General features: G+C 36.0%; 1 protein-coding gene and 1 long non-coding RNA gene across 2 annotated transcripts; one reads left to right on the forward strand and one right to left on the reverse strand.

Moving 5' to 3' along the window:
• Positions 1–461: 461 nt before the first annotated feature.
• On the reverse strand, positions 462–9,315 carry LOC113078146 (uncharacterized). The gene is made up of 7 exons (XM_026250466.1): positions 9,175–9,315; positions 9,017–9,095; positions 4,744–4,855; positions 4,529–4,647; positions 1,027–1,186; positions 689–783; positions 462–522 (listed from the first exon to the last, which is right to left on the reverse strand). Exons 1-7 carry the CDS (start codon positions 9,243–9,245, stop codon positions 511–513), a joined length of 648 nt encoding a protein of 215 aa, XP_026106251.1. The 5' UTR covers positions 9,246–9,315; the 3' UTR covers positions 462–510.
• LOC113078147 (uncharacterized) lies at positions 1,085–11,028 on the forward strand. Its single transcript, XR_003281456.1, has 8 exons — positions 1,085–1,214; positions 1,332–1,545; positions 3,220–3,285; positions 3,572–3,659; positions 4,521–4,663; positions 9,308–10,104; positions 10,338–10,508; positions 10,901–11,028. It is a non-coding gene; the product is annotated as an uncharacterized LOC113078147 (long non-coding RNA).
• Positions 11,029–13,715: the final 2,687 nt, after the last annotated feature.

Raw genomic sequence — 13,715 nt, forward strand, 5'->3', positions numbered from 1 at the left:
GGAACTCCTTCAAGACTGTTGGAAGACCATTTCAGGTGACTACCTCTTGAAGCTCATCAAGAGAATGCCAAGAGTGTGCAAAGCAGTAATCAAAGCAAAAGGTGGCTACTTTGAAGAACCTACAATATGACATATTTTCAGTTGTTTCACACTTTTTTGTTATGTATATAATTCCACATGTGTTAATTCATAGTTTTGATGCCTTCAGTGTGAATCTACAATTTTCATAGTCATGAAAATAAAGAAAACTCTTTGAATGAGAAGGTGTGTCCAACTTTTGGTCTGTATTGTGTGTGTATATATATATTACATACAGATTTGTTTATATATATATACAAAAACGAGAATACCGAGATATATACCGTTTATTGTAAATCGGCCCAAAAAATAGAGAGATAAATTTTTGCCCATATCACCCAGCCCTAATAATTCATACCTATAGTACATTCATAATGTACACTCTTATTCAAAAAACATCTTTAGGCTACAGGTAACTCCTAACTTGCTGATTTAGAAGACACTCTTTAAAAAACAAAACAAAACAAAAAGAAAATTAGTTATTAAAAGTTCTGCTATTCATGAAATATATATCTCTAACATCCTTACAAACAACAGAACCAAAATTTAAACACATTTCAAACCGTGAAATTTTAGGATCCTTTAAGATAGAACTTAAAAAGAAGCTTACATTCTGACACCTTGCTGGAGTATGTTTTAATGTGTCTGCTACAATGTCTTCCACTTTGGCTTGCTGGATCCCAGGATTGGACCTCATCACTGCCTCTGTAATATGAAATCCCATAATTATGAAGTGTTAGATTTTGGTGTATTTGGCTGAGCAGTAGTTTAACCTAAGAGGCTAATTATATGGGCCATTTGGTTCACACTTTTGTAAACAGCTGGTTCCAGTTGATTGCAAATACATTTGACTAAAGCTAATTAAAAACCAATAATCTTTAAGAAGCAATACTTCAAAAAGTACTGGTAGTACTGATTGTTTTGGATTCACTGACATATTGTACGTACTTATTAAGATTTTCATGATAATCAGGTTTTGGAGTGGTCTCTTTACTTTTTTCCCCTTTAGGCTGAATTCCTTCCAAACGCCGTAGGAGGCCACTGCCCGCATTACCCGCCGGGTGTTCTCCCCAGGGTTTGGACCTCCAACGAGGCATAAATGATGTGTCTGCAAGATGGAATACATTTTCTAAATAGTTCAGTTTATTATTTTTTTTATTAACATAAATGTGTTAATTAAGCATTTCACAGACTGTTCACCAGTAACACACCACTTTCTTCCTAAAGGTGTCGTCTTTCATCTTTTCTTCAAGGGAGAGGAGTTTATTGATGGTGCCACACACTTCAAGGCTCATCTCCTCTGCTTGCTGGCAAGTCCCATCACCCAGGGCACGAGCATAAAGTTCATGCATGGCTGCTATTGAGCTCCTCATTGCCTTCATCTCACTTTCTATGGTTACTATTTTTTGAATGAGGAGGGTAAGGAGGTGATCTGAGGAGAATCAATATTGATTCGTTAAAATTAAGGTATGTAAAACTAGGATTTTCTTTTAATATTCACCATAACCGTCAGCTAAAGGGATAGTTCATTGAAAAATGAAAGTTATGTCATTAATTGCCAACCCTCATGTCGTCGCAAACCTGTAAGACCTTTGTACATCTGCAGAACACAACTTAAGATATTTTTCATGAAATCTGAGAACTTTCTGACCTTCCACAGACAGCAATTTAGCTGAAATGTTCTCAGACCCAGAAATAAAGTAATAACATAGTCTATGTGACATCAGTGGTTCAATTTTTATTTTTATGAAGCTACAAGAATATTTTTTGTGTGCAAAGAAAACAAAAATAACAACTTAATTCAATGATTTACTCTCATTTGTGTCACTGTCCTCCTCCGTTATCAAGAGTACCACGAAGCATGTGTGTGCAGTCTTATGCTTGTAAACAAGGAACAGCGTTTGTGTCTTCTACGTCAGCAGCAGATTTTATTTTCGTATTTTATTCGCATACATAGAACACATCAAATATGGCAAATGGTTAAGTATGGTAAGGTTAAACATTATTGCATGCAAATCTCATTGGTTCCTTAAAATCTGTTTTACATGAGGGTGCATAAAAAAAATGTCATTTTTATATTTCAGTGAACCTTAAAAGTAACCATGAGTCCAACAAAGTAGAAATGCAATACTATTTTTCTTCTTAGGCTGCATTTGGACTTGGCATTAACATGCAATCACTGTGCCTGTATCACATTAGCAGTGCATTTACATTTAGTAATTTAGCAGACACTTTTATGGTAGCTTTTACAGTTTTTAGCAGTACCTATATAGCGTGGGATTATTGTGATTTATTGATTGATCACAGACTGGCTAATTAATCTAAACATACCAAAATCAAATTTCCCAAAATGAATCTGGTATGATCAGAAAGAAAAAATGTCATATTGTTCAGACGCATTTTACGATTGAAAGGAGAGTGCAGAAAAAGCATATGTGAAACTGGAGCACTTGTCTTAAGTGTAAATTTTTCAAAATAGTTATTTATACATAATCTGAAAACTAAATAAATAATCTCTCCTTTGATGTATGGTTTGTTATGAGGACAATAATTTGGGTGAGATACAACTATTTTAAAATCTGGAATCTGAGGGTAAAAAAGTAGAAATGTAAAGATTAAAATTTAAAGTTAAAATGAAAGGTAATGCACTGTAAAAAAAAAATAAGATAGAAATAGTTCACCCAAAAAGGAAAATTCTGTCATTTACTCACACTTAGGTTGTTCCAAACAAATGCATTTTATTTTTTCTGCTGAAAAAAAAGGATAGCATTTTTTTTGATCAATATGTGTAACCGATTGCTGGTCCTCACTGACTTGCATAGTATTTTCACCCCCATATAATGGAAGCCAGTTGGGACCAGCACATTTTTTGCTTAACAGCATTCTTCAAGATATCATCTTTTGTGATTAACAAAAGAAGGATACTAATACAGTTTTGGAGCATCATGAAGGTGCTAAAAAAAGGTAAATTATGACAGAATTTAAATTTTTGGATGAACTATCCTTTTAAGATAATCTAGACTTGGAAGACAGTTGAATCTCAAAATGCAGTATTATTTTATTTTTATAACAGTGGACAGACAGGTAAGTTGAATGTAACTGTTATCTTGACAGAGGGCTAATCACAGTGAATGTTTACAGGACCTGGTTTAACCAGCAGTGGAGAGAGTCATGAAGGAGAATCACCAAATAACACCGATAACGAAGGTAAGTGTAACAGTTACAGTGCATATTGCAAATTAGAGACATAATTTAGGAAATAGATTTAAAATATGCTTATAAATACTCTACTGAAGTTTCTGGAGTTGTTTCATGGACCATAGTTCCTAAATATATACAGTTGAAACTATGTTCGAACATCTGAATACAGGTTGCATGTTAATGCCAACTGCAAACACATCCTTAGTTAATGCAACATAATGCTAAAGTAATGCTGATGAATAGAATGGGGCTATGCACTATAATTAAAACAAAAAACACTACCAATTTTCAGGGTGTCTCTGGGTGGAGTTGGCCTTATTGGCACATCTGGCATGGGAAGCTCTTCACATCTTGATGGCATCTTTATTGATTGATTGAAGGTGGTTTGCCTGTTGGGTAATTTAAATTTTTTATTTTCCGGTGAAACTGGCAGCTGAGGTTCCACTGTTGTAATAATAAAAGTTAAATAATAAAAAAAGTATACTGGTATTGGGATTGACTACTGAAATTTAGTTATTCTGACACTTTTTGTATGAAAATGTACACAAGTTGTAAAGGTATAGTAAAGGTATAGTTCACCCAAAAATCTAAAATATGTCATTAATAACTCACCCTCATGTCGTTCCAAACCCGTGAGACCTCCGTTTATCTTCAGAACACAGTTTAAGATATTTTAGATTTAGTCCGAGAGCTCTCAGTCCCTCCATTTGAAGCTGTGTGTACGATATATTGTCCATGTCCAGAAAGGTAAGAAAAACATTAATCAAAGTAGTCCATGTGACATCAGAGGGTCAGTTAGAATTTTTTGAAGCATCGAGAATACATTTTGGTCCAAAAATAGCAAAAACTACGACTACGTGGACTACTTTGATGTTTTACTTACCTTTCTGGACATGGACAGTAGACCGTACACACAGCTTCAATGGAGGGACTGAGAGCTCTGGGACTAAATCTAAAATATCTTAAACTGTGTTCCAAAAATAAACAGAGGTCTTACGGGTTTGGAACAACATGAGGGCAAGTTATTAATGACATAATTTAGCAAATTGGGCGAACTAACCCTTTAAAAGAATCATAATTAAAAGTGTTCCTTTAAGAAGGCCTACCAGTGGTTTTGCAATCCAACCGGCTTTTCTTTTGGGGGCGAGGTAGTACAGAAATATCTTTAAAAATATATATTTTTTTATTATTTCTAGTCATTTTACTTTAGTCATTTAATTGTGAACTTTTCACATACTCAGGTTCATACCTTCATCAGAGCTGCTGAGACACACTGGTCGTCTTTTCCTTTTGGGGAGTCATCACAGCTCTCAAGTGAAGATTGCACAGCTGCTTTTTTCGACCACTGTTTAGCTCTTTCATAGTCATCTGAAGCAAAAATATGGTGAGTACAATTTAGCATTTCTGTACTGTTGTTGCAGTAATGTTCTTTTTTTGAATGGTCCTTTAAGTAAAAAGGAATACCTGTTTTAGCAAACACCCTGACCCTGTGCTTGGCCCAATTTTCTTTATCGGGCAATTCAATCTTTTGTACTTTTTTTGTTGCATTCATTGGTGGCCAGTAACAGTATTGTACCTGCATTAAAATAGTACAATTATTGAATTATGATATGAATAATGAAGTATTAAAACTTCAAAGTTAGAATAAGAAAACAAGAGCAGTTGAAAATGGAAATCAAGAAAAAGCAAAAAAAAAAAGTTAATTACTTAAAAGAACAGATCTCTAACAATTTGTTGACATCTAAAAGTTTTGAGAAGGGTCTGGCTTGCACTCTCAGACACTTGTGCTTCTGCTAGCGACGTCACTTGCAGTCTTAATTTTTTTATTTTGTTCTATTTATTGATAACTTTTTGTTTGAATCTCTCAACATTTTACAACAGTAGCCAGGTGGTGAAGACAAGAAAAAATAAACCAAATTACAATGTCACTTGCAATCACTTGCACTCTACGCTACCTGTGATGTCACTTGCAATCAACACAAATCGTGCTTGTTGCCAATGGAGACAAGACGCTGTGCTGGTGAAACTAAATTAGTTGGCCTACTACTATAACGTTCAGGGTCCTGCAAGATAAAGACATGACCGGCAAATCCATGGCCACAGAACAGCAGAATATGAACGCAATGCACAAAGTCTTTCGTTAAGCGTTTTCCTCCTGTAGAAAAAACAAGGCAAGCAGATGGCTATGAACACAATGCGCAAACTTTGTCCTCCCATACAGCAAAACGCTTAATGTGACCTACTAACAGACTAAGATGATAAAGACAATTCAGTAGGTGTAGCCTATATGTCTTGTTGTTGACTCAATATTTATACAGACCAGCACATATGAACATGCACTATGAAATGCATTAAGTGATTTTAAAATGATCATCTCTGTACAGGCAAGCAGACGAGTACAGAACGCAGTGCGTTAAATTGTACATTAAACGTTTTCCTCCTATAGAAAATCATTATAAATAAAACACATAATGTAGATTAATGGACAAAGACAGTGATATAAACGAGTTGTAGACAGTTTATTCTATATAGAAAAATGCTTAACGCGAAACTTTGCGTGTTTCGTTTATTCTGGGCTCACCTGCTTGCCTGTACATATTAATTATGTATTTTAATAATGTAGAGAAGCATACTGAGTTTGGCCTTTATCGTCTTAGTCCATTATGCCACATTTTGCGGTATATGAGGAAAATACTATATAAATATTCATTAAAATAATGAACTGCATATTAAAATATCAAATTAAATAGCATCTTAATACATTAAAGGGTTAGTTCACCCAATAATCAAAATTATGATTATTACCTTTCTGGAGATGGACAGAATACCGTACACACAGTTTCAATGGAGGGACAGAAAGCTCTTGGACTAAATCTAAAATATCTTAAACTGTGTTCCGGAGATAAATGGAGGTCTCACTGGTTTGGAACGACATGAGGGTGAGTTATTAATTACATAAATTGTATTATTATTTAAGCCATGTTAAGTATTTGTTTTTCTACAGGAGGAAAACGCTTAGCGAGAGACTTTGCACAAGCGTTCATATTCTGGTGTTTTGGCCACGGATTTGCCGGTCTTGTCTTTTTCCTGCAGGACCCTGTACGTTATATCACTAAATAAGTTTTAATCTTTTAATCACCACCACAGCGTCTTGTCTCCATTGGCAACATGCACGATTTATGTCGATTGTAAATGTCGCAGATAGCAGAGAGTGCAAGTAGCAATTGCAAGTGACATTATAATTAGGGATGTCCAGATCTGATCACGTGATCAGAAATCTAGCCCGATCACGTGGTTTCAGACTCGATCAGAATCGGACGTTACCTCCCAATCAGGACTCGCCTTGGATATTTATAATAAAGATGTGAATAAATATAGATTTAAACTCAGAGATGCAGGATAGTCTGCGCATGATCTGTTGTTTTATTTGGACCCAGAATAAGGCGAGATGAACATCATGTGGCGCTAAACACTCCTGCAGTGTACGTTTCATTCATACTCGATGCCAGAGGGCGCTCTCGCGCAGAAAGTCATATCAGGAAATTCCTAATATGGACAAAAGCATCCAGCTTTCGCTGTATGAAAACTGTTGTTTTCACAGAAAAGCAGAAACGTTTGCAAACGCGAAGATGTTCCTATATGATTATGACCATATATGGTATTTCAAGTCATCTCCAGCAGGTAATGAATAAAGTATATGAACAATGTAGTAATGATTGACATAAACCGTGTTTGTAGTATATAAACAAATCATTGTTATTTGTTATCGTCCAGCAGTTATAGATTTCTACAGGTTCTTCTCAAGAAATTAGCATATTGTGATAAAGTTTATTATTTTCATTATTTATGTAATTATAAAAATTTAACTTTCATATATTTTAGATTCATTGCACACCAACTGAAATATTTCAGGTCTTTTATTGTTTTAATACTGATGATTTTGGCATACAGCTCATGAAAACCCAAAATTCCTATCTCAAAAAATGTGCATATCATGATAAGGTTCTCTAAACGAGCTATTAACCTAATCATCTGAATCAACTAATTAACTCTAAACACCTGCAAAAGATTCCTGAGGCTTTTAAAAAGTCCCAGTCTGGTTCATTACTCAAAACTGCAATCATGGGTAAGACTGCTGACCTGACTGCTGTCCAGAACGCCATCATTGACACCCTCAAGCGAAAGGGTAAGACACAGAAAGAAATTTCTGAACGAATAGGCTGTTCCCAGAGTGCTGTATCAATGCCAGGGTTTCCGTTGTCCTGTAATTGCCGGACATTGGCCGAAAAAAAAATGAAATGTCCGACAAAATTAAATCTCTCCGGTCAAATCGTCTGATTAAAATTGCCTAATAAACCCGCCCCCCTAACACAGTCTGAATTTGAGAATAAGCCTAAAATGAATAAAGCTTATCAGGTTCACTGATAATTATGCGTGCATTTATGAATTATTTTCTTAATCTATAATGAAACAAGGACGAAGCATATGCTTCCATCTGCTGAAAAGCTTTATGGATATGAAGATTTCATTTTTCAGCACGACCTGGCACGTGCTCACAGTGCCAAAACCACTGGTAAATGGTTTACTGACCGTGGTATTACTGTGCTCAATTGGCCTGCCAACTCTCCTGACCTGAACCCCATAGAGAATCTGTGGGATATTGTTAAGAGGAAGTTGAGAGAAGCAAGACCCAACACTCTGGATGAGCTTAAGGCCGCTATCGAAGCATCCTGGGCCTCCATAACACCTCAGCAGTGCCACAGGCTGATTGCCTCCATGCCACGCCGCATTGAAGCTGTCATTTCTGCAAAAGGATTCCAGACCAAGTATTGAGAGCATAACTGAACATAATTATTTGAAAGTAGACTTTTTTTGTATTAAAAACACTTTTCTTTTATTGGTCGGATGAAATATGCTTATTTTTTGAGATAGGAATTTTGGGTTTTCATGAGCTTTATGCCAAAATCATCAGTATTAAAACAATAAAAGACCTGAAATATTTCAGTTGGTGTGCAATGAATCTAAAATATATGAAAGTTAAATTTTTATCATTACATTTTTGGAAAATAATGAACTTTATCACAATATGCTAATTTATTTAGAAGGACCTGTAAGCAAATTAAAAGCTTTACATTAGAGAAAAAATTAAGTTGCCAGTCAGAAGTTTAAGTCTCTTCTATTCACCAAGTCTGCATTTATTTGATCCAAAGTACAGCAAAACACTAAATTTTTTTACATATTTTTACCAGCCTATTTAAAATAGCTGTTTTCTATTTGAATATATTTCAAAATGTAATTTATTGAACATCCTGGATCTGTTTTTTCGCTCTTCTTTATTATTTTTATGTATTATAGAAGTATCGGATCGGAACTCAGTATCGGTAGATACCGAAAATCAAATGACTCGGACTTGGAATCGAGGGCAAAAAAAAACCTGATCGGGACATCCCTAACTGTAATTTAGTTTATTTTTTCTTGTCTTCACTACCTTGCTACTGTTACAAAATGTTGGGAATTTCAAACAAAAAGTAATAAAAAATTCAACAAAATAAAAAATAAAGACTGCAAGTGATGTCACTAGCGGAAGTGCAAGTGTCTGAAAGTGCAAGTCTGAGAGTGCAAGTGCAAGTCTGCAGCCAGACCCTCTTGAAAGTTTTGCAAAATTACAATACAATGCCATCTTCACACATTATTTTTAAACGTTTGTTGTTGATAAAAGTGAGACAGAATTGAATACCTCATCCTTCATAAACAACCAGATATCTGGCACCATTTCACATGTTCCCTCCTCTGAAAATTCTACAATTGCATACATTCTACAAAAAAGAAAAAATCATTGTAAATGCGAAGGATGATGTGTACATTTATCTTATACTACATATGACATCCTGTTACCTTTGATTAAAATTCATGGAGCACTGACAGAAAAATCTCACTTCTCTCTTCTGTGCTAATCTTAATTGCATGTTTTGTGAGTTCTGTTTTTGAAATCCATGAAATGGTATTGTGTTTTCTTTTGTATTTGTAGGCACCAATCAAAAATGACATGCATGGGCTGTCGAACAGTGGCTCAGGTTTACTGTTAACACGGCAAAGCACTCCTTGTTCTTTGTCAGCCACTTGCAGGACTTCACAGCATTGACCACCGCTGAGGACATATGCACTGTCTTGGGTCTTGGTAGAGATTTTGCCTACAGTTGTTGTTTTTTTCTGTTCGACTTTCTCTTCCAGCCTCCTAGCAACCTGAATCAGTGGGTTTCTACCAGAACGCACCATCCTCTTGAGTGTCTGCAGATAGTTTTCAAACATGAAGGCACTACAATTTTCCAGACCACTGAAGTTTTCAGCATCTGTTGCTATGTGCAACATTGCATGTGTGTTGTAAACAAGGAATTCTTGTCCATAAAGATTCCGACCTTTTTCCACAAAATAATGCAGCAGTTCATCTGCATATTTCGAGTGTTCCTGCACAAGACTTGGACATACCAAAATTATCATGGCTATGCTAAAGGAAAGGAAGTGCAAATACATTTAATCAGGCAGTATACCCTTCAACACAATCTTCCCAGTGTAAAGAAGGAACTGACGAAACTCAGTTGCTTTCCACCTGTCCAGTTCCTCAAGACCTCTAGGCTTTCGCACAAAAGTAGATGGGATGCATTTCCGAAGAGACCGCAGTCTTGCACTAATCTCTGTGATTTGGCTGGCTGAAACCCTCACAACTCTGTCTCCTCTGGTCCAGATGTGCAGGAGTCCTTTCATTACACCTAGACAAGCCTGGTGCATGTAATCAATGGGAAAACTCTGCACCATGTCTATGGGGAGGTGTGTTCCCATGATGATGCTGAATTTGTGATTGATTTCTGAATGTTTCATCTGTCCTGAGTTTGAGGTCAGCTGTTTCTTGGTATGCGACTCTGTTTACCCATGTACCTTTTTGCTCACATCGGTCGCAGCCAAAGTACCCAGAGAACAGTTTAATATTCTTCACTAATGCACGAGCTGGAGCATCACACACAAAGCACCTCAAATTTACTTTTATTTTTCTTCCCATGTAGTGAATCCCAAGATTCATCAGATGAGCCAGTTCCCTTACTGTGTCTTCCAAAAAGCCAAGATCTGTTGGTCGACTTAACCGCTTGTCAGAGCCGTGGGGAAAATGGTGACTGGGTCTAACATGACTGCACAAAGAACTGGCCACATACATGTTTTGGAACTCTTCTACAGTGGTAAGCCATCAATGTTGAATGATAAATCAAGACATTGGAGTTCTGCTAGATCAGGAGGGTAATTTTTTAGTGCTGCTTGTAATTTCTGTGTTAGTGGAAAGTAAACATATTCCATTCCAGATAATTGCTTTATGTCAGTTGCCGGGGAGTGTGCAAGAGAGTCCGGGCAGTCGAGGGTAATTCATTGTGTCCATGCCTTTGTAGCAATTTGAGCAGGTTGTCAAGTGCATTATGTTTTATCTGGTATTCACTGGCCCACGTGGACAGTTCTTTTGCCAGCGACACGTCCCTACTGTCTTCTGCTTGTTCTTCAAGGTCAGAAGCAGAGGATACATTCAAACTGTTAATACCCTCCCATGTCGCTGCTCTTGACTGTTCTTCCACATTTGCAGAATGCAAATAGGGTTCATTGTCAGATGAACACTCTCCACAAATCATCACCATGTCAACATCCTTTTGTGATTGTTCTTCAAGTGGAAGATCAAGTGATTGTACTTCAGCTGGTGGATTACTCTCCAGGTGAGATGGAGATCTGGTCAGAGCCTGCCTTGTTGTTCTCCAAGCATGAACATATTTCCTGTGCATCTCTCTCTTTTCAGAGCTCATTCTAAGAGACAGTTGTAGTGTTTATATTTAAAGGATAGTATTTAATCAGGAAGTAAAAATGTCAAATTTCTCCCTCAGATCAGAACTATTAATTTTTATCTATTCGGTTGTTAAGTGATGACGTAAGAAGTGCTGTTTCTGGATCCAAGCCTTGACTCGCTTCACTTGAGAATACGACCTCAGCAGCCGTTTATGAGCACTGTTTATTTATATTTATCAAGCTAAACCCTTTTACACTTACGGTGGACACTACAGTATCTGTGCTCACAAGCGTTCCAAACACAAATAATTTTTATATTATAAAAAATGTTTTTTCATTGTCTGGCTATCTGGGACTTCAGTATGGAGTTAAAGGTTAGGATTATAACATTTTCGCTAGTATTATACTATATTGTGAGTTTATATTAGCACCTTTTGTTGTTTTCTCGTGGTATCTAATAGAGCGTTTGGACACGGAAGCGGTGAGACGTGACGTCAGACTTAACAAGCGAATAGTAAATAAGTGTCAAGAATAGTGGGATACATGTACAAATAATAACACTCCAATCAGCTAATCAACTCAAAACACCTGCAAAGGTTTCCTGAGCCTTCAAAATGGTCTCTCAGTTTGGTTTACTAGGCTACACAATCATGGGGAAGAGTGCTGATCTGACAGTTGTCCAGAAGACAATTAAATATATATATATATATATATATATATATATATATATATATAGATAGATAGATAGATAGATAGATAGATATAGATATACACTACTGCTATATTTAAAGGACCAAAGACATTTTATTGGTAAGATTTAAGTAAGATTTCATTTTAACATTCTTTTTGCTTTAACTTTATCAACTTTAATGTCAGTAAAATTAATATCAAGCTTATTTTCCTCAAATAGTAAGTGTACTGATTGACAGTAAAGTTTTAAAACTTTTTTTTGTGATCTTTCAACACTAAAGACAAATCCCCTGCAAGGTACATGTACTTCCCAAAGTATAATGTATGTAATATATTACTTGATTAGTTTTGTTTAAACTAATTAAATAGAACTTAAATGTAAACTTTGCAAATATCTTACCTTTAAGTGTCGAAGAAGAAATGAGAGAACTGTAGTGGACAAAAACAGTAAAAAAAAGAAAAAAAAGAATCAACATTAATGCCTTGTTAATCTTAGGGAAGTAGGCTCTTACACTGCATATTCATTGATAAAATATTACTTGGCTATGTAATTTACAGTTCAAAGGAAATTAAATTGCAAATATCAAACTTAAACACCTTTAAATGAAGCTAAGGATCATTACTTGCCTTGACAATAAAGATTGTAAGAACAAAAATCAGAGGCAGCAGTAGATGTTGCAAAATCTAATAATAGAAAAGATGATATATTACTCACAATTACTAAACACAACAATACAGACTTTAGCCAATTTTGCATGTTTAAATCATATTAATATTGAAGATATCTGTGAAATTATGCTATAAGAATTTGTTTAACATTTAAAACAGGAAAGGATGTCAATGATCTGTTTCCAGACATCCGTGTATCTGATCTGCAAATCATTTTTACTGTCATTTAGTTTGGGATTGGCCTGGTTTAGGCAAGTAAATTACTGACATTGTTTTAATGTATGGATAAATCAGGTGCATATACAGATACAGTATTGTTCAAAATAATAGCAGTACAATGTGACTAACCAGAATAATCAAGGTTTTTAGTATATTTTTATTGCTACGTGGCAAACAAGTTACCAGTAGGTTCAGTAGATTGTCAGAAAACAAACAAGACCCAGCATTCATGATATGCACGCTCTTAAGGCTGTGCAATTGGGCAATTAGTTGAAAGGGGTGTGTTCAAAAAAATAGCAGTGTCTACCTTTGACTGTACAAACTCAAAACTATTTTGTACAAACTTTTTTTTTTCTGGGATTTAGCAATCCTGTGAATCACTAACTAATATTTAGTTGTATGACCACAGTTTTTTTAAAACTGCTTGACATCTGTGTGGCATGGAGTCAACCAACTTGTGGCACCCCTCAGCTGTTATTCCACTCCATGATTCTTTAACAACATTCCACAATTCATTCACCATTTCTTGGTTTTGCTTCAGAACAGCATTTTTGATATCACCCCACAAGTTCCTCAATTGGATTAAGGTCTGGAGATTGGGCTGGCCACTCCATAACATTAATTTTGTTGGTTTGGAACCAAGACTTTGCCCGTTTACTAGTGTGTTTTGGGTCATTGTCTTGTTGAAACAACCATTTCAAGGGCATGTCCTCTTCAGCATAGGGCAACATGACCTCTTCAAGTATTTTAACATATGCAAACTGATCCATGATCCCTGGTATGCGATAAATAGGCCCAACACCATAGTAGGCAGAAACGATGCCATATCATGATGCTTGCACCTCCATGCTTCACTGTCTTCACTAGTGTACTGTGGCTTGAATTCAGAGTTTGGGGGTCGTTCTCACCCGAACTGCCTGTGGCCCTTGGACCCAAAAAGAACAATGTTACCTCCATCAGCCCACAAAATTTCCTCCATTTCTCTTTAGGCCAGTTGATGTGTTCTTTGGCAAATTGTAACCTCTTCTGCACATGCCTTTTTT

The sequence above is a fragment of the Carassius auratus genome, unplaced genomic scaffold (genome assembly GCF_003368295.1).
Source record: "Carassius auratus strain Wakin unplaced genomic scaffold, ASM336829v1 scaf_tig00024407, whole genome shotgun sequence".
Lineage (NCBI taxonomy): Eukaryota > Metazoa > Chordata > Actinopteri > Cypriniformes > Cyprinidae > Carassius > Carassius auratus.

Excerpts from the sequence above, each read along its gene's own strand:
- LOC113078146 (XM_026250466.1), bottom strand. The coding sequence starts at position 9,245 with ATGCAATTAAGATTAGCACAGAAGAGAGAAGTGAGATTTTTCTGTCAG. Across the intron at positions 4,856-9,016 it reads GGTTGTTTATGAAGGATGAG|GTACAATACTGTTACTGGCC; the intron begins GTATTCAATTCT and ends ATTTTAATGCAG. Across the intron at positions 1,187-4,528 it reads TCTCAGCAGCTCTGATGAAG|ACACATCATTTATGCCTCGT; the intron begins GTATGAACCTGA and ends TCCATCTTGCAG.